Source organism: Misgurnus anguillicaudatus, chromosome 2 (assembly GCF_027580225.2).
Source record: "Misgurnus anguillicaudatus chromosome 2, ASM2758022v2, whole genome shotgun sequence".
Classification (NCBI taxonomy): domain Eukaryota; kingdom Metazoa; phylum Chordata; class Actinopteri; order Cypriniformes; family Cobitidae; genus Misgurnus; species Misgurnus anguillicaudatus.
Window position 1 is genome coordinate 41,732,131 of NC_073338.2, and position 21,478 is coordinate 41,753,608.

General features: G+C 41.8%; 1 protein-coding gene across 1 annotated transcript; it reads left to right on the plus strand.

Annotated features, from left to right (window-relative positions):
• The first annotated feature begins 1,087 nt into the window (after positions 1-1,087).
• LOC129442936 (tripartite motif-containing protein 16-like protein) lies at positions 1,088-5,630 on the plus strand. Its single transcript, XM_073858305.1, has 5 exons — positions 1,088-1,692; positions 2,973-3,216; positions 3,290-3,449; positions 3,577-3,636; positions 4,523-5,630. The coding sequence occupies exons 1-5, from the start codon at positions 1,133-1,135 to the stop codon at positions 5,050-5,052; spliced, it is 1,554 nt and encodes a 517-aa protein (XP_073714406.1). The 5' UTR covers positions 1,088-1,132; the 3' UTR covers positions 5,053-5,630.
• Positions 5,631-21,478: the final 15,848 nt, after the last annotated feature.

The window sequence follows — 21,478 nt, forward strand, 5'->3', positions numbered from 1 at the left end:
CACGATAAGGGGAAATAAAATTTGCTAAATCACAACTTCGCCATGGCCAGTCCCAAGCCCGGGTGCAAAAGGAGGAGGGTTGGGCGAGGGGCTAGCAACCCCTCACCGTAAAAAACCTGCCGCTACCGAAACGTTAACGAGAAAACCAAAAGACACCAAGGCCCTGGGGAAGGATGAACCCCCTGCCGGAGAACCTATGATACCTGATAGTGAAAGCCTCCTGGAAGCTATCAGGCCCACAACCATTTTGTCTACCAGGACCATGGAATGTCCGCACCATGTTTAAAGCGGGAAAGACGGCACAGGTAGCTGCGGAGATGAGGAGCTAAAAAGAGGCCGCCCTCGAAACACCTGGTGACGTGACTTGGAGGCAGAATCCAAGAAAATGGGACTGTCATGGGGACAACTGGAGAAAATGGCCCAGGACCGGAACTGTTTTAGAGCTCTTGTTGACGGCCTATGACCCAAACGGGACTAGAGGCAAATGATGATGATGATGGTGAAATCACTTAAAGCGTAACTAAACCCCTGGTCAGAGCCTGACTCCATCCACTGGCAATATTTGAAAAATGCAAGAAAAGTGGGCAGATCCCAACGGAGATAAAGGGGACGAACTAAGCTCGTACCAAGCATGTGGTGAGATCGTAACAAGGGCGTGGTGAGCTTGAACCTGCTTACATCACAGGTTACTTTTTGGACCCAACATCCAATAGGAAAATTCAACTGCAGTAGCCACCGTTCAACCTGAAGAGGGCAGCACTCATACGTTTTTACACCATATATTGAAGTATTGAAACATTTTATATCCAAATGTCAAAAAACTTACTTAAATCAATGAACAGCACTAATAAAGCATCATTCTTACAGATCATTAACTAAAAAAAGTTGGTTAAGGGTTTAGTTACTCTTTAACAGTGAGAATAGTACCAACACAAATTGTGATCACTGAACCAGCTTTCTATCCTCAATCATGGTGACTGCCATCTACTGCCATCTAGTGTACTTGTTTATATATTACTAGCCCGTTTGCAAAAGTTGCACAAGGAAATCTTGGAGTTCAGGGAAAACGAAACTGACCTGTTGTCGATCCGATACACTGTGTATTTCTCTTTCTTTGTTTAGATACAGTAAAATGGCAGACGCCAGTGTTCCTTTGGCTCAGGATCAGTTCAGCTGTTCAATCTGTCTGGATCTACTGAAGAATCCAGTGACCATCAACTGTGGACACAGTTACTGTATGAACTGTATTACAGGCTACTGGGATCAGAAAAGAGTCTACAGCTGCCCTCAGTGCAGACAGACCTTCACTACAAGACCTGTTTTAGGTAAAAACACCATGCTGGATGAAGTGGTGGAGAAACTAAAGATGACTAAACTACAAGATGCTTGTCCTGATCACCATGCTGAAGCTGGAGATGTGGAGTGTGACGTCTGTACTGAGAGAAAACACAAAGCTGTCAAGTCCTGTCTGGTGTGTCTGAACTCTTACTGTCAAAATCATCTTGAACAACATGAGAAATTCTTCAAAGGGAAGAAGCACAACCTGATAGATGCCACTGGACGACTTCAGGAGATGATCTGCCCTCAACATGAGAAACTGTTAGAGATTTACTGTCGTACTGATCAGCTCTGTATATGTTACCTATGTATGGCAGGCAAGCACAAAAATCACAATACTGTATCCGCGGAAGAGTAAAACTGTGCAATGTAACAAAATAACTAACAAAGATATCCTACAAATTATATAGTGTTGTTTCAGAGGTTTTCAATAATAAACCCTCAGCTTATCTAAAGCAAATTACAGTCTTATATGCAACCTAAAGTGCCTTTCTCAAGGGCCAAACGATGGCAATTTATTGATACCTATTTGCTAGGTTTAAACCTGCCATTATTCAGTTACAAACATATAGCTTTTTAACCAATGCACTAGCCCTTAATTAAATAACATGTGAAATATTACCAAACATTTCTTCAGATGAATCTAACAATGAATGGAATTTGGGAATGAAATTAGAATGTAAGAATTTTCTATCAGCAAAACAAATCATCTGTGGGCATTTAAGTGCATAATTGTTATGTGTTTGTGTGACTGTGTATTTTACGTGAATATGTTTGCGTTTGCTTGTAAAATATATATTTTTTATGTTGCAATTTGATGTAGCTTTTACCGTTTTTTTTTCCATGGCTATCAAAAATAACTAAAAAGTGAAACTTTCTTTATATCCATAAAAGAGTTATATTGTTTCTTGTTTAATTATACGTAGTCACAACATAAAACTTTTTGATGTAACCTTGTCACAATCTCTATTTACCTCATCATCATGTGCCACCAGCTCACTACACTTCCCAGGGACCCTCCTGGTCTTCCACCAGCACTTATGTCCCAATCAAGCCACCTGCATCTCTCCCTCATCAGCTCTGTGTGTATGTAATAATAAACAATTGTCAATTGTTTAAAATCATCAATATTAATAAACTGTGTCAATTAAAATCACTACTATCTGTGTAACATGACAACCATATTCAAAATACAGAAGGTATAGAAATAATATTTTCAGCTGACATTGGCTGAACTTAAGACTCTCTTCTATACATTACATTATTACATTGCTCACTAGTACGGTTTAATCTTAGCCACTGAACTCTGCAACTTTTGTTGTCCACCGATTTTTCTCCAGTTTTCTCCTGCTTTTAGTAATGTAAAATGTGAAAAGTGTTATATAAATAAAACTTGACTTGACATCACATTGATATAAAATGTGACACTGTTTGTGAGATCCATACTAAAGTCTCATAACTCTTATTATGAGAAAGCAGGGTCACGTAAATAAAATATGATTAAGATGTGAAAAAAATATACATTTACGGTAAAAACACATTTTTTTATTGAACCAGATTTGTATTCTCTCAAACTGTTGTGTGACTATAAAACTGCCATCTAGTGGACTTTGTAACAAGTGTTTAACTGGCAGCAAGTTGCGAAATAAGGAAATGCTTGAGTTCAGGGAAAGTGAGAGGATCTTTACTCAACTGATCCGATCCATTGAGAGAAGACGATCTGAGGTGACACAGCTGATCAGAGATCAGGAAAAGACTGCAGTGAGTGAAGCTGAAGGACTCTTGAAGCGACTGGAGCAGGAGATTGATGATCTGAGGAGGAGAGACGCTGAGCTGGAGCAGCTTTCACACACAGATGATCACATCCATTTCCTCCAGGTAAAAATAGTACAGTGGTCTTTAGGAAGAGATGGGCATGCTTTAAAAAGATTTTCTATTTGTGTTTGTGTAGAGTTTTCAGTCTCTCTCTGTTCCTCCTGGATCTACAGACTCGCTCAACATCACTGTCAGTTCTGTCCTCTCTTTTGATGATGTTGGAAAATCTTTGTCTTATCTGAGCGAGAAACTGGAGGATTTCTGCAAGGAAGAGATAGATAAGATATCTCATAGGGGTAAAATGTCATTTATTTGGTCTTCACTCTTCAGAATGCATTATGATGTTGAAATACAATTAAAATATATCTAAAATATTAAAATTACAATTGCCAATATTTACAATACAATGTTTATTTTCCATAGTGAAACACATAATGATTTTTCCTGTGCTTGAACCCAAGATCAGGGAGGAGTTTCTTCAATGTAAGTTAGTTACTATTATCATATGCACTATATGGACAAAAGTATTGGGACACACCACTTAATTATTAATTTCAGGTGTTTCAATCAGACCCATTGTGACAATTATAAAGGTATAATATGCACCTTTTCAAACATCACTGAAGCAAAATGGTACTGTGATGTGATACCACATTTGCAATTTGCAAAATTTTATTCCTGATGTTTCATGGTCAACTGGTATTACTCGAAAGTGGAAGCATTTAGGCACAGCAACTTAGCCACGAAATGCACTAGCAGTGTCTACGACTCTAAATAGCCAGTGCTGTGCTGATTCTTTAGCTGAAGACTTCCAAAAGTTCACTGACATAAGTGCAAAAACTGTGTGGCAGTGGCTTTGTGGAATGGGTTTCCATAGCCAACAGCTGCAAGTCTCAAGTCACCAAGTCCAATTCCAAGTGTCAGGAGGAGTGGTGTAAAGCACACCGTCACTGACTGTGGTGCAGTTAAAATATGTTCTGTGGAGTGATGAATGACACTTCTCTGTTTGGCTGTCAGATGGGTGAGATGCAAACACCTTTGTGAAGAACTGGAATAAAGGTTATCATCAAAGCCTTCCTATGCAACATCCGTGCCTGACTTTATAAATGTGCTACAGAATGACTGGGCACAAATTCCCAAATAAATGCTCCAAAATCTTGTGGAAACCCTTTCAAGAAGTAAGGACCAACTCCATATTAAAGTCAAATATACTTGAATGCAACGTCATTGAAGTTCCTATTGGTGTAATGGTCAGGCATCCCAATACTTTTGTCCATATGGTGTAGAAAGAATGTTGTATTTCATATCATCAACCAATCTGAAGTTTTCATATTTCTATTAAAGTTATTATTTGTTTTATTTTACTTAGATTCCCACCAGCTCACAGCGGATTCAAACACAACACATAAACGTCTCTGTCTGTCTGAGGGAAACAGAGTGGTTACTAACACTGGCACAGTCCAGCCGTATCCTGATCATCCAGATAGATTTGATGAACCTCAGGTGTTGTGTAGTGAGAGTGTGAGTGGACGCTGTTACTGGGAGGTTGAGTGGAGTGGTCGAGTGGGTATATCAGTGTCATATAAGAGTTGTAGCAGGAAGGGAGTGGGTCATAAGTGTTGGTTTGGACATAATGATCATTCCTGGTGTTTGTACTCCCCTGACTCTGGTTGTGTAATCTGGCACAATAACAAGAGAACTGAACTCCCAAAAGTGTCCAAATCTTCTAGAATAGGAGTGTATGTGGATCACAGTGCAGGATCTCTGTCCTTCTACAGCGTCTCTGACACAATGACCCTCATCCACAGAGTCCAGACCACATTCACTCAACCTCTCTATCCTGGGTTTTACATTTATGAATTAAGCTCAAGAGTGAAACTGTGTGCTGTAACAAAATAAATGAGACAGATATTCTATGAATAATATTGTCATGTCACAGGGTTGAGCTCTATGATATCACTAATTCATTTATGTAATGCTTTCATCCAAAGACTTGAACATACAATTGATCATTATTTCATATTTGTAATTGACCATACATGGTAGATCTTAATGAGTATAAAATAACTTCAAATATGAAACTTCCTGCATGATAATCACTTATTTTTCTCATATTTCTTGTGTGTATTAAATCTGCACATTAAACCATTAACTCTTTCTGATGTTTGTTTTTCAAAGTTTCTTTAGAAAATTATTCTAAAGTATTCACTTTATTAATTTGGTAACACTTTACAATAAGGTTCATTAGTTAACAACATTAGTTAAATGTGTTAACTAACAGGAACAAACCATGAGCAATACATTTGTTACAGTATTTATTAATCTTTGTTAATGTTAGTTAATAGAAATAAAGCTTTTAATTGTTTGTTCATGTTAGTTCACAGTGCATTAACTAGTTAACAAGATTTTAATAAAGTATTAGAAATTGTTGAAATTAACATTAACAAAGATTAATAAATGCTGTATAAATGCAGTTCTTATTAGTTCATGTTAACAAAGAACCTTATTGTAAAGTGTTATCATTATCTATGTAAGAACAAATGTTTACTTTTGTTTTAAAATATTTACATGCAAATAAATGCAATAATATTTGCTAACACCTTTTGATACAGTAACTATACTTTATTTTAACTTAACTATAATTTTCCCACACAAGTTTTATATATCTTACTGGCTTAGCTTTACAAATTGTATCTCTAACCAGAATATACTTTTGACACTTTCACGTTCACTTCACTTAAGTGCAATATTGACTGCTATTGCAAGGGGGCGCGCAAAGAATAAAGTTGGGTGCAGTGTGCCTTTTTACTCGAATTTCCGTGGCATAGTCACAGAATTTTTTGCTCATTTTTCCGTGGCATTCTCACGGATCTCCGCATATTTCCGTGGCCCTGCCACGGACTTTCTTTTCCGTGGCATTCTCACGGATTGGTTACTCAACTGTTTTGTCCTGTGACAAAGTGACATACTAACGGAAACAAGGCCGTAGCCAGGATTTTTCAAATGCAGAGGACAACCCCAAATTGTCACGGACAAGAGACCAGGAACAGAGAGTAACACAGGGATCTAAAAAGGGAACAGAGAATAATACCAACGCACGGAGGACAGGACAGAAGGGTATTAAATAGGGAGTACTAACAACATACACCTGGAGTTTAATCAAACATAAGGGAGCGGGAAACAATTCACGAACCCTGAGAGAAACGTGGACCGCGGAAGGGCCTGTCACACACTGTCTCAGGGCAGACACGTACTGTCACAACCTAATCTCTCTCAAACTCGGATAAGACAAGAAATATACTGTAGAGATCAGGTCATGACACAAATTTTTAAATTATTTATATTTTTTCCATATTATAGAATAATAATATACACGTCCAAACTACGACATAGCACAAATGTAACTGTGTCTGTGAGAATTTTGTTGGTGACCAAAATAAATCAATGGTTACATTTCATCAGTGTAAGTCACCCTTTGCCTAAAAACTGCAAAACTGTGTCATTTTTTTTTCAAGAAGCTTCTTAAATTTTCAATTTAGGATGAATTTTTAAAAGTATAGAAGGAGTTTATATATAATATGGGCTCTTATTGGCTGATTTTTCTTCAATATTCAGTGTAAGTCATCTATTTCAAAAATACATTTTTGGTTTTCTAAAAATTATTAGCAAAATTAGTCAGTTTGGCACAGGTATATTTTTGGTCTACAAAAGTAATTTCAAGCATTTAACCATGCACCTTCAGATTAAATGATTTTTAAGATCATAGTTAACATTTTAGTCAAGTGACCTTAAACTTTTGAACAGTAGTGTAGGTTTAAATCTAAGCTGTATTGCATCTCATATTGTAGGCTATTTGCTGCATAACCATGACTCTCCCCTTCCCTCCTTCTCTTTGTCTGCTCATCTTTTGCTGGCTTTCCAAATGATAATTTAGTTTGTTGCAGCCTTTTCATTTTCATTTGCTTTGTTAGATCAGAATTACAGACCTGGAAAGACTCTTTACTCAGCATACGTTGCACGTTACATAAACATTCTTGCCTTTCTTGCATACTATTCTGGTATAAAAGCAGTGCTTATCATACTTTGTGTTTGCGACAGCTACCTTTGAGCTTGTTGTACTTGCCATCGCTCATTGCTCTGTCGGCCAGACTGCACGTGAGGACCAGGCTGCCTGTGAGTGTCTAGCAGCAGCACCTACTGCTCGTTGAGTAGAGAGATGATACATGCTCTCGCGTCAGTCTCCAACCACGCCAGAAAAGATCGCTAGATTTGTCCTTTTTCGCTTTTTTTAAGTCGCTAAAGGGGTTTAAAAATGGCTAAATCTAGGGACAAAGTCATCATCAAGTTGGCAACACGGCACTGCTGTGCATGTTTATACAGTGTATGAACTTGAACTCATGCTGCGTTCCAGGCAGGTTTTTGAGGCCGCGAACCACGACTTCAAAACCACGACTCACGACTCTATGCATTCCAGGCAGCCTGTAACCCATGTTTTTACAACCTTCTACCTGTGAAAGTGCACTGGAACGGCAGTCAAACCCGTGACTTCCCACCCGTGAACTCGTACTAGATCGATGTACTCCCAGTTCAGAGTCGTGACTCGTGGTTTTGAAGTCGTAATTTACGGGTTACAGGTTGCCTGGAACCGGGTGTGCCTCATAAGCCTTGAAAAGTGAATCCTCTGGCTCTTTGATCGCCCCCTGGTGGCTGGCTGCAGTACAAGTCATAACCCCGCCCTCTCCATTCAAATGAATGGGACTTTGCTCTAAATAAAAAAAAATTTACACTTCCAATAAAAGTTTTCGAAAGATGGTTTTGGTCCTTTCAAGTAGTTGTTATCACGCTGATATATGTTCAAGTGTTCATTTTTGTGATAAGTTTCATTTTAGCTTGTAATTTGATGCTATAGAAACGGGGCGTGTCGTTATGATTGGAGTGGTTGAATTGTCCGCGCGAGCGTTTGGGCGGAAGTTTAATACCGCGGCTCCGCCTCTGGCTTCACGGACGATTCCTTCTGCGCATGCCTTGGCTCCAAACTGACGTTTTTACGTAACATGGCGGCGACCGTGGTCGGACATTTTTGGCTTCAATTCATTACAATGGAGGGAGTTGACATCGCGTCGTCCATCTTTTTTTACAGTCTATGCCTGGAACGCAGCATAAGGCTGCTTCTGGTTGGCTAACAATGGAAATTCAGCCAATCATCATTCGGTATGTGGTTGTCCCACCCCCTCTAACATACACAGGCCAATCATCATTAGTTGAAGAGAAAAACATTGCCTGTCTGATAGTCTACTCGCTTCAGTGAGATTAACGCGCAACATTTTAATGTCAGTAACAGTAACAACGGAAATTTTATGATATTTGTTACTGAAAAAATAACACCATAGTAACGACGTTTATTTATAACGCCGTTATTTCCATCACTTCACGCGATGGTCCGTAGATGCAAGGATAATTGTTTCGTCTGCTATTTTCACATCAAAATGAAACAAAACTTCAAGAAAAACTAAGGACATGACCTCGGTGTCCTCAATGGTAGCTACGGCCATGAACGCAAACACCAAATCTAACCCTAAACCGAAGCGACAATGGTAAGAAAATAGGACAAAACAGTTGAGTAACCAATCCGTGAGAATGCCACGGAAAAGAAAGTCCGTGGCAGGGCCATGGAAATATGCGGAGATCCGTGAGAATGCCACAGAAAAATTATCAAAAAATTCTGTGACTATGCCACGGAACTTTGTGAGATCATGTTGGTCTAAGCGCATATTTACAAAAAATATAAGCTGAGGTAGAAATTATTAAACATTCATAGGCCTACAATTATCATACAAAGACGTTTTATATTGCTTCAAATATCACATTAAACTGTCAAAACGAATATTGAGGGGTACATAGCTCTCCATTAGAGAATCACCTAACCGCATCTATGCCCCCTCCAGCTGTGTTTGTCTGCCCAATCGTCTGGGACCTAGATGAACAGATTAATCAAGAAAAATTCCTACATCCCGCTCTGCCGGAAATCCCGAAAGGCCGTTTCTTTGTACCCGAACAGACTGGCACTGAACTCCGCTCACTCTGCTCCGGGCTCTGGACATCCAGATAGCAAAAGCACCCTTGTCGCTCCTTAGTCTTTGGTACTGGTGGCCCTCTCTCACACAGGATCAGGGTTCTAAATTAACAAAAAAACTTAATTTTTGTTAATAAAAACGTACTAGCCAGTTTGGCCGGTGATGCAGGAGGCATTGCATGTAAAAGCGACGAAGCAGTTGCATTGACGCGTACACGCACGTATCCATGTCCGCGTGCGTCTTTGCCTTCATCCGTGCACAACTGCATTCAAAAGGTGACGCCACGCGAGTGAGTAATTATGAAAACATGACAAGAAGTACGTTTCTAAATAATAATGATAATCTTATGTCACAAGGTGACGATCTTTCGGGTGGAACCAAAAGTTGGGAAAGTTTGGTTCCGCCCGTACCGGGAAGAGGAAACACCGGACATCCGGTAGCATCGCGAGGGCTGTAATCAGCCAAACCAAGCACAGCTGTGCATTGTTAAGAGGAGCGCCGGGTGATTGGAAGACTGCAGCACACAGAGGAATACTTAAGAGCAGTTTAAATCACAGTTTGGGCTGGTGTTGGTGTGTATTGAAGTGCTGAGTTGTGCTCGCCTGGTACGCTGTTGATAGCTATTGATGCTCTCTCTCTCTCTTTCTTGTGCTGTTGATGGATGTTGATGGAGATACAGAAAACCTTATAGGTTGAAGAACGAACGAATGCCGACATCTAGGGAGAGAAACAAAGGAGAAGGAAACGTATCGTTGTGAGTATACACCTGTGGAGAAGTGGTGATTTACCGGAAGTGTGGCATACCGGTTGGTGAACGAAACCGCCCTGTCAGTGCATGTGGAGTGTTTGCAGCGTGGATCAACACAGAGAAACGTGGGACGAAGGAAGTGCAGCAGCCGTGAGTAACAAAACTATTCCATTGGAATGAATTGTATATTTTGACTTGTAATTTCTCTGAGTATTCGCCATATTTGCCCAGAGCGAAGTAGAGGAAGACGGGCGTCCCTTGTGTGCACCTGAGTGTGGTGGGTGAGTCTTTGGATGTAGAAACTTTCACTTTGAAGTGGTGCTGTGTATTGCCGTGTACTGCAGTGAAATTGCTGTGTGTCTTGTCAGACGTACCCCCCCTTCACTCACTTCGTCGAGGAAAGACGAAGAGGCAAGCGGCCCTAGAGAAACCTGTAGATATTTATGCTGTGAGTGTGTTTCAGCTTTAAACAAAGGTGTGGTATCCTGGAGTGATTTCCCAGCTAAACACTTGGCGGACTTTATAGAGTGGTGGTGAAGAACTGAAAAGTTGGTAGTGTGTGAGTATGACTTCGGGCTGTTAACATTGATACCTTACCTGTGTGATTTTCCATTGTCGCAGAGCTAGAGGCGAAAGTGATCCGCTGCCCCGAGGTCTCTACGAAAGGGCGCCCCTGTCCAGTGTTCGATCGCCCAACGGGTAGCGAGGAAAGGGCAGCGCTCGACCCGGTGAGACGGTGTGACATTCCCGCCCCTCTGCAGACCAACGAGCTCGCCGAGAGGGTTTGTCCCCGGCGCCATATAGGAACTACTGCCCATCTGACACACTGTAGATACCAGCTGTCGTAAGTCCGCCACCTTGCAAAGTTGTATACTAACCTGTTAAGCCCGTCGATCGACAGAGACGAAGAGTGTGCTGTGTACATTGACCTGAGAGGAGCCACTGTTGAAACCCCGTACTTACAGTACGTTACACCCAGAAAGAGGTGAGAGCCATCCAAGTCAGATTAATTGTGTCCTTGTGTCCCAGCTGCTGCCTGTGGAGAAAGAGAACGAGAGTGAGCGCTAGGAGAACGAGCTGTGAGAAAACCTGCACTTACCAAGAGCTGTAGCCAGCGAAGAGGTAAGAGCCATCCAAGTCAGATTAATTGTGTCCTTGTGTCCCAGCTGCTGCCTGTGAAGAAAGAGAACAAGAGTGAGCACTAAGAGAACGAGCTGTGAGAGAACCTGCACTTACCAAGAGCTGTAGCCAGCGAAGAGGTGAGAGCCATCCAAGTCAGATTAATTGTGTCCTTGTGTCCCAGCTGCTGCCTGTGGAGAAAGAGAACAAGAGTGAGCACTAGGAGAACGAGCTGTGAGAAAACCTGCACTTACCAAGAGCTGTAGCCAGCAAAGAGGTGAGAGCCATCCAAGTCAGATTAATTGTGTCCTTGTGTCCCAGCTGCTGCCTGTGGAGAAAGAGAACAAAAGTGAGCACCAAGAGAACGAGCTGTGAGAGAACCTGCACTTGCCAAGAGCTGTAGCCAGCGAAGAGGTGAGAGCCATCCAGTCAGATTAACCGTGTCCTTTGTGTCCCAGCCACTGCCTGTGGAGAGAGAGGGAAGGAGAGTGAGCAGACGACAAACAGTTGTACGAGTCCGAGCGGTGAAGTTCCGCGAAGTGGAATACAGGTACGCAGACAGGAGATATACTTCAGCAACTTACACCATTTTACCTCTGCCTCCAGGAAAGAAAAGGAGGGTGCCACGGATAGCGGGGACAGGCAGGAGCCTGCTTTCCACGTCTCCCTTGGGCCTGCAGTGCCTTGGACCCCCGCCGCCCCCCTCCCCCCTTTTCTGTTACGCGCTGGGCCATAGCCTGCCTGGAAGGCAGCGCAGAAGTTTAGTTTTAATTCCCCTTTCCCCATTTTCCAGTACATTTTAAATATTTAAATAATAAAGATTGTTTTACATTTTATCTGCTCTCGTTGTTGTCTGGTCATTGGGTTGGCTTTGGGGACCTCCTCGAGGTGGAAGTTGTGAAGGGGCGTGGCTTAGTTAAACAGTAGCCAGCCCCTGGGCGTGACACTTATTTTGACTGGATAATTTTTGGCTTCTGTAGATGGACATCAGAAATGTTTTGTGCAGGGAAAGGGAAGCAGAAAGGAGAGATGCTGAGTTTAAAGGAGGTAAGACAAACTACATCCTCATGCAGTCAGGTCTAAAACATTAGGAAAAATCTCAGGAAAACCTCTTATCAAGTCTACAGAATTGCATTGTTGCTGAGAAAATCAACATATGTATGTCTTATACTGTTCTGTATTTTCAGATATGAAATGAATATTTAGTTTACTAATATTTAACTCTAGGACACTAATTTACATAACAGTTAGCAGTAACTATGACTGAGATTATTTTAGTATAGTCATAAAATTACTGGTTTCTTTAAATATTCTTGTAAAAATAAGTTATTAATCATTGCTATCAAGAAAATATTTCTCTGCTGTCATTATTTCCAAACATTTTATGCCATTTATGCCTCCAAACATGTTAATAATGTTAGGCATGATACATATTTATCTTTCGCAGTACCTGTTGCACTGTAGAATAGTGGGTTAAGCAAAGGACATTGTATAGAAGTGTTGCACACTTCTTGCACACAGCAGGCTTTCAAAAAAAGTCAGCAAAAATTGGGGGGCCTGTGCCCTAGTAAAGCTTTATGTTTATCGACAGAGAAACGAAGAAAGCAGCTTATGTTTGATCACGAAAATGTTGTCATGTTTTGTCAGGATTGTCGCATGTACGCGAAAGAAAAAAACGAATCATTGTTGCATTCAGTGGCACTCATAATTTCTCTTATTTTCACCGGAAAAAATTTGGCTAGCGGAAATGCGGATTGGCTGGTAACTTTAGAAAGTTACAAGCCACATTGGCTGGTGGTCAAAAAAGTTTATTTAGAACCCTGCACAGGATGTCTCTCACTTCATTCAGGGATGCTCAGTCTGTGACATAACCAACACCCCCTGGAAGCTACCTATGGGTAAATTGCTACCACTCCCTATACCTCAGCGTCTGTGGTCCCACCTGGGTGTCGATTTCGTGACGGATCTACCTAAGTCCAATAACCATACTTGCATCTTCGTGGTTGTGGACCGTTTCTCTAAGGGCTGTAAACTCATACCTCTGCCTAAACTCCCCACTGCCTTTGAAACAGCAGAAGCCCTTTTCAGCAATGTGTTCCGCAACTTCGACATTCCAGAGGGCACAATGTTGATCCTTTTTTAAACTCCTTGGAGTAACAGTCAGTTTATCATCGGGATACCATCCTCAAACTAATGGCCAGACTGAGCGTAAGATCCAGGAGATCGGATGCTACCTGCATATGTCACGGCTAGGGGCTGGCTGTTAATGGCTAAAGCCACGCCCCTTCTCAACTTCCACCTCGAGGAGGTCCCCAAAGCCAACCCAATGACCAAACAACACGAGAACAGGTAAGTATTAAAACAAACTTTATTTAAATATTTAAAATAACTTGGGAAATGGGGAAGGGGCAATTAAAACTAAACTTTCTCTCACGACACAGAGAGGTGGCAAGAAGGGGGAGAGGGCAACGGGGGTTCCAGGGGGACTGGTGACCAAAGGTATGCGGGGGGGGGGGGGGACGGGAACACAGGCTCCTGCCCAACTCCGCTATCCGTGGCACCCTCCTCTTCTTTCCTGGAGGCAAAGATAAAATAGTGTGATTTTTAGGGGTTTAACTCTCTCTTCACCCGTGTACCTGTGTTGCGCTATGCAGAGACTTCACTGCTCAGGCCCGTACAGCTCTTTGTAGTAGCTCACTCTCCTTCCTTCCTCTTTCCACAGGCAGCGACTGGGACACAAAGACACGTTTACGTTGGACTTGGATAATTATCACCTATCTGCCGCTCACAGCTCTTGGTAAGTGTAGTTTTCCACAGTTCGCTCTCCTGACATTCACTCTTGTTCTCTTTTCCTCCGCAGGCAGCAGCTGGGACACAAAGACACGTTTTAATTTGGACTTGGATGGTGCTCACCTCTCCGCTGCTCACAGCTCTCGGTAAGTATGATTTTCCACAGTTCGCTCTCCTGACGTTCACTCCTGTTATCTCTTTCTTCACAGGCAGCTTGGACACAACAACACGGTTAATTCAGACTTGGATGCTCCTCACCTCTCCGCTGTTTACAGCTCTGGGTACGTATAACTGTCCACAGTTCGTTCTCCTGACGTTCACTCTCGCTCCCTCTTTCTCCACAGGCAGCTTGGACACAACAACACAGTTCATTCAAACTTGGATGCTTCTCACCTCTCCGCTGTTTACAGCTCTGGGTACGTATAACTGTCCACAGTTCGTTCTCCTGACGTTCACTCTCGTTCTCTCTTTCTCCACAGGCAGCTTGGACACAACACACGGTTAATTCAAACTTGGATGCTTCTCACCTCTCCGCTGTTTACAGCTCTGGGTACGTATGATTGTCCACAGTTCGTTCTCCTGACGTTCACTCTCGTTCTCTCTTTCTCCACAGGCAGCTTGGACACAACACACGGTTAATTCAAACTTGGATGCTTCTCACCTCTCCGCTGTTTACAGCTCTGGGTACGTATGACTGTCCACAGTTCGTTCTCCTGACGTTCACTCTTGTTCTCTCTTTCTCCACAGGCAGCTTGGACGCAACAACACGGTTAATTTAAACTTGAATGCTTCTCACCTCTCCGCTGTATACAGCTCCTAGTAAGTGCAGCTTTTCCTTAGCTCGGTGTACGGCGTTCTGATTGACAATGTAACGGGGGCGGGCTTACAACGGCTGGCCTACACAGAAGGTCAAACGGGCAATGATTTCCCCAGAGGGCGCCGGGGGCAAAACCCTCTCGGCGAGTTCGCTGGTCAGCAGGGGGGCGGAATGTCACACCGTCTCGCCGGGCCGAGCGCTGCCCTATCCTCAATGCCCGTAGGGCGATCGAATACCGGACAGGGGCGCCCTTTTGTAGAGACCACGGGGCGGCGGAACTCCTTCGCCTCTCACTCTGCAACAAGGAAAAACACACGGTAAAGTAGCAATGCAAAGGCCCGTAGTCGTACTCACACACACACCGCCAGCTTCCAAGTCTTCACCGCCGCGCTCCGAAACCTGTCGACATACAGACGGGGGCGGCTTCCAGAGGCCCACACCGTCACTTCTCACTCAAACCGCACACAGCGTATAATAGATGATATTCCTTGCGACCGTTAGCCTCTCCGTCTCGTCCTCAGTAAAATGGATGATGCGGGGTACGTCTGACAAGACACACAGCACTTGCACAGCAACCCACAGCAAATACACAGCACCACTTCAACGTGAAAGGTTTTCAAAATACATGGACTCACCCACCACACTACAGGTGTACACAAGAGACGCCCGACGTCCTCCACTTCGCTGAGGTCGGATGGGGGCGATGACGATACGGCCGGGATGTTTAATTCTGCTGCTGTGGCTGCTGAGTCCAAATATTCCTGCGGCTCACCTACCGCGCTGGATCAGGGGTAGGGCCGCCCTCCTCTTCCTGGAGGTATTCGGTAAATGCACAGGTTAGTTGTTACACTTCGTTTTAATCCAGAAGCTAATACTCACAGCGGTCTTCTTGGTTAACGTTTTGCAAAACCGTTACGTTTCCTTCTTCCTTTGTTCCTCTAAATGTGTCACTTATACCGATGTTTCTTCCACCCACAGGGTTTTCTCTTACTCCAGCGTCCACTGCGAACTACGACAGAGAGAGAGAGAGAGAAAGTATAGCCAGCCACCAATGCGTACCGAATGAGCACAGCTCCGCACCTCAACACACACACTAAGCACAAAAACTGTGATTTACACTGCTCTTAAATACTCCTCTGTGTGCTGCAATCTTCCAATCAACCGGCGCTCCTCTTAACCACGCACAGCTGCGCTTGATTTGGCTGATTACAGCCCTCGCGATGCTACCGGATGTCCGGTGTTTACTCTTCCCGGTCTGGGCGGAAACATCCGGGCGGAACCAAAGCTTCCCAACTTTTGGTTCCGCCCAAAAAGATCGTCACCTTGTGACACGTACATACTGCCACCAGTACCAGAACAGCTGGAGCTGCTATCTCCCTTGGGCTGAATACGCCCAGAATTCCCTTCCTCAATACACTACCGGACTCACTCCTTCTCAATGTATTCTGGGTTATCAACCTCCTCTTTTCCCCTGGTCAGGTGAGCCTTCAGCAGTTCAAGCTGTCGATTACGAGTTCCATCAGAGCGAGAGGGATTGGGACTCGGCCTACGTGCACCTCCAACAGGCTGTGTGGAGGCATGAAGACCAAGCTAACCGTGGTTATTCTGATCCTCTAAATAAGACAAAAATGAAATCCGCACACTGAACTCACAAAAAATATTTATTTATTAACTCGAAGTAACGTTTCGGGCTACCGCCCTTCTTCAGACTTCAACAATAAAACATTTAAGCTCATACATATACCCACTATGGGTCACCTGACTAGTCACATGACAAAGGTGATTGACAAACACCGTGTAAATACAAAAATATCAGTCAAAAATATATATAAAAAATATACACACATTTCTCTGTATATACATCCACATACAACAGTCAAAATCGAAGTTGTGCCATCATACCAATGTAAACAATGATTAAAAACTAGTATTCAATAAATCACCACAGCAATACTTCACTCTTACAAAACAGCTAAGTCAAAGCAACCACAAAATGATTGAATAAATAGATACCATCATGTATACATGTGTACAAAGCTCTATAAGATCTCTACAAATATATATGTATACACATAGTAGTTTTGAGAGCTCTTCACCTTAACAGAAATATTGATCATAAAACATACATAAGAAATCACAAATAATATAAATATACTCTATTCCCAGAGCCATCTAATACAAATGGAACTACACATACACCCCATCTCCCATAAAGAATAAGTGAAATATTCACCTAGATCTATAACTATAGTCCTTTACTAATAGCATTCCACAAATACATGTCTAAAAAAATATATTAATCAATTAGACCCTCACACAGTCCACAAAATCAATCAGAGGAACGGTCGCAGATCAAACTCCTCATTCATTCCTTTTGGAGAACGTGTATCTAAGGTGTATATCCAAAAGGCTTCTCGTTTTAAAAGTAAGGAATTAATATCACCCCCTCTTGGAGGTGTTTTTACTACCTCAATTCCACAATATCGGAGAGAAGCCAAATTATGTGAGCTTTGAGTGAAATGAACAGCAACAGGGCTTTTTGGATCACAGTTTCTAATGTTGGATCGATGTTCAGAAATTCTAGTCTTTAAGGGTCTCGTAGTCTTTCCTAAATCACATTAGATGTGTAACATGTGATAGTACCTTTGATGTCAAAAGACTTGCCTGTGTGTGGATGGTTGAAGGTTTTAGTCTTATAAGTGAAATTACACTGTGCACACCGCCCACATCTGTAATTGCCCGGGGGGCCTCCTGTAAGAAGTGGGGAGAGGTCAAAGATGGAAGATGGGCTCGAACTAAGCCATTACACAGATTAGGGGGTCTCTTGAGGACTACTCTGGGGGGTGATGTAAAAACTTTCAATCCAGGATCAGATTGTATAATATGCCAATGTTTATTAACGATGTCTGAAATCTGATTTCCAATAGGGGAATACTGTACAATACAGTTCACCTTAGATATAGAGTTCTGGACTTTAGTGCGTTGAAGACATTCATCCTGAGAGACCTGTGGATGTATATACAGAGAAATGTGTGTATATTTTTGATATATATTTTTGACTGATATTTTTGTATTTACACGGTGTTTGTCAATCACCTTTGTCATGTGACTAGTCAGGTGACCCATAGTGGGTATATGTATGAGCTTAAATGTTTTATTGTTGAAGTCTGAAGAAGGGCGGTAGCCCGAAACGTTACTTCGAGTTAATAAATCAATATTTTTTTGTGAGTTCAGTGTGCGGATTTCATTTTTGTCTTATTTAGTTGTATTTTTTGGATTCCGGCACCTGCTAGTGTTTGGATGTGCGCGTCTCTCTCTTTAATATTTACATGTTTTTGTCAATGCACTCCGGACTGACTAAGGAGTTGTTAAAACTACAAGAGAGGGAAACCCGCATTTATTTGCATGCAGTGACACTCAGCGATTATGTGCGAGTTAAAAGGATTCCTCGTGGTCTAAGGATTAACAAGGGACCGATATTAGGTAAAGATAATGAAGCCTTTTGTGATCGCTGGAGCGAGATTTTGAACAAATGCTCATTTGATCTCATGACATTAACCATACAAGAACTCTCCTCTAATCTTGCAGTGCTACGGAGTGAGATCGCGGAAGTGAAACAGAAATTATTCAAGGAAGTCACCGATCCAGATCAATTGAAACGATTAATGGAGGTATGTGACAATAAAAAGACTGAATTAACTATGGAGATTACGGCGGTTAAGCGAAATAAATTTGAGAGAGATACCATGGATTATGAGAAGGGGCATGTATACCAGTGGAAAAACCCCGTGCATAGAGAGCATTGGGGCTCAAATAGCGAGAACAGACGCCGACACGTGAGATCTAACAGAAACTACCAACGTGCTACATCTGACCAGGAATATGAGTCTGAATCGAGTGTCCAATCACAGTCCAGTGCTAATGAACAGCTTTTTTAGATTGAGGACAAAGAGACACAACATTACGCAGTAAAAAACCACAAAGAGGGAGAAATGCAGGCGGGGGAAGAAAAGCTCCCGTTACAAGGGATCCTTACCTGACACGCGGGATGCCGAACAGGTACAGAATGTGATTAATTTGTCAAGTATAACTTTGTCAGAAACATGTCAGTTGGCTTTAAGCAAGGGCCTGTCATTTGTACCCACACAACATTGCCGTAATCTTGATACCATTGTAGATTTGAATAAGTTCTTTCGAACTTTAAGACTTAAGGAATTTTTTAGTTCCACCAATGACTCTGATTCTATTATGACAGTCAGAAGTGACACTGAGATGCAGGAGAGAGACCCAACTATTACGGAGGCAGGAGACTCACAAGTGGAGCCTATGATACGATCTCCGTTCAGAGGTAAAAGTACATTTATCCCCCCTAATAAGAGAAATGCATCTTTGGACACCTACTGCAGACTTGTTGAGAGAGATGTAACATGCCTCCTCGAGAAGAAGAAGGAATTAAAAATCCATGATAACCTCACTAAAGAACAACAAACTGCTTTGAAAGCATTAAGAGAAGACAAATCTATTGTGATTCAAAGTGCAGATAAAGGTGGAGCTATTGTCATAATGGACAGAACTGCGTATGACAGTGAAATTCAAAGACAATTAAATAATACCACGTTTTATTGAAAATTGAGTCATAATCCTACACAGGAATTCAAACGGACTATTCATAAAAAACTTGATGATTTTCTTGAGTCAGGGGACATTTCTAAACCGGAACACACGTTTATGACTATCAAGTTTCCTGTCACACCAGTTTTGTATACATTACCGAAGATTCATAAAAGTTACAAAGACATACCGATGGGCCGCCCAATTGTGGCGCTATAGGTTCTCTCACTGAAAATATTTCAGCTTTTGTGGATTATTTTTTACAACCTTTGGTGATTAACCTACCTTCGTACGTGAAAGACTCTATGGATTTTTTGAAATTATTGAAGTCGATTGAACTAACGGATGAACCATGTTTACTTGTGACCATGGACATTGAGTCCTTGTACACCAATGTACCTTTTGAAGGTGGCCTTAGAGCATCTGAGTTTTTTCTCAATTTACGACCAATTTGCAGACCCAGTACGAGTTGCATTGTAGACCTTATTGAGATTGTACTGAAATCAAATTTTTTCCTTTCCGGCTCAGATTATTATCTACAGATATCAGGCACGAGCATGGGTTCCAAAATGGCCCAGAGTTTTGCCTCATTATATTGTGAACACTTTGAACATCAGGTCATTTTCAATGAACAGCGGAATCCATTCCTTCACAAGATCTCTCATTGGAAGAGATATATAGATGACATTTTTTTCATTTGGAAGGGGTCTGCAGAAGAATTGAGTGATTTTCACAACTTTATTAATTCTAATGCACAATCTCTCAGATTCACTATAGAACAGAGTGCACATGAGATGAATTTTCTGGACATTCTTGTCTACAAGGAAAGTAACACATTGGGCTCAACACTCTACAGAAAAAGCACAGATAGGAATTCGATCCTACATGGTGAGTCTTTTCATCCCACAGCTCTGAAGAGGGGCCTTCCTATGGCACAATTCAGTTGTATACGTCGCATATGTAGCAAAGATCAGGATTTTTTAAGTTCAAGCTACAGATCTGGAGAAGCGTCTCAAGCAAAGACTATACAAACCAGAATGGATTGAATATGCACGGTGTCGTTATGAACAGGTCTCTCAGGATGAATGTCTTCAACGCACTAAAGTCCAGAACTCTATATCTAAGGTGAACTGTATTGTACAGTATTCCCCTATTGGAAATCAGATTTCAGACATCGTTAATAAACATTGGCATATTATACAATCTGATCCTGGATTAAAAGTTTTTACATCACCCCTCAGAGTAGTCTTCAAGAGACCCCCTAATCTGCGTAATGGCTTAGTTCGAGCCCATCTTCCATCTTTGACCTCTCCCCACTTCTTACAGGAGCCCCCCCGGGCAATTACAGATGTGGGCGGTGTGCACAGTGTAATTTCACTTATAAGACTAAAACCTTCAACCATCCACACACAGGCAAGTCTTTTGACATCAAAGGTACTATCACATGTTACACATCTAATGTGATTTAGGAAAGACTACGAGACCCTTAAAGACTAGAATTTCTGAACATCGATCCAACATTAGAAACTGTGATCCAAAAAGCCCTGTTGCTGTTCATTTCACTCAAAGCTCACATAATTTGGCTTCTCTCCGATATTGTGGAATTGAGGTAGTAAAAACACCTCCAAGAGGGGGTGATATTAATTCCTTACTTTTAAAACGAGAAGCCTTTTGGATATACACCTTAGATACACGTTCTCCAAAAGGAATGAATGAGGAGTTTGATCTGCGACCATTCCTCTGATTGATTTTGTGGACTATGTGAGGGTCTAATTGATTAATATATTTTTTTAGACATGTATTTGTGGAATGCTATTAGTAAAGGACTATAGTTATAGATCTAGGTGAATATTTCACTTATTCTTTATGGGAGATGGGGTGTATGTGTAGTTCCATTTGTATTAGATGGCTCTGGGAATAGAGTATATTTATATTATTTGTGATTTCTTATGTATGTTTTATGATCAATATTTCTGTTAAGGTGAAGAGCTCTCAAAACTACTATGTGTATACATATATATTTGTAGAGATCTTATAGAGCTTTGTACACATGTATACATGATGGTATCTATTTATTCAATCATTTTGTGGTTGCTTTGACTTAGCTGTTTTGTAAGAGTGAAGTATTGCTGTGGTGATTTATTGAATACTAGTTTTTAATCATTG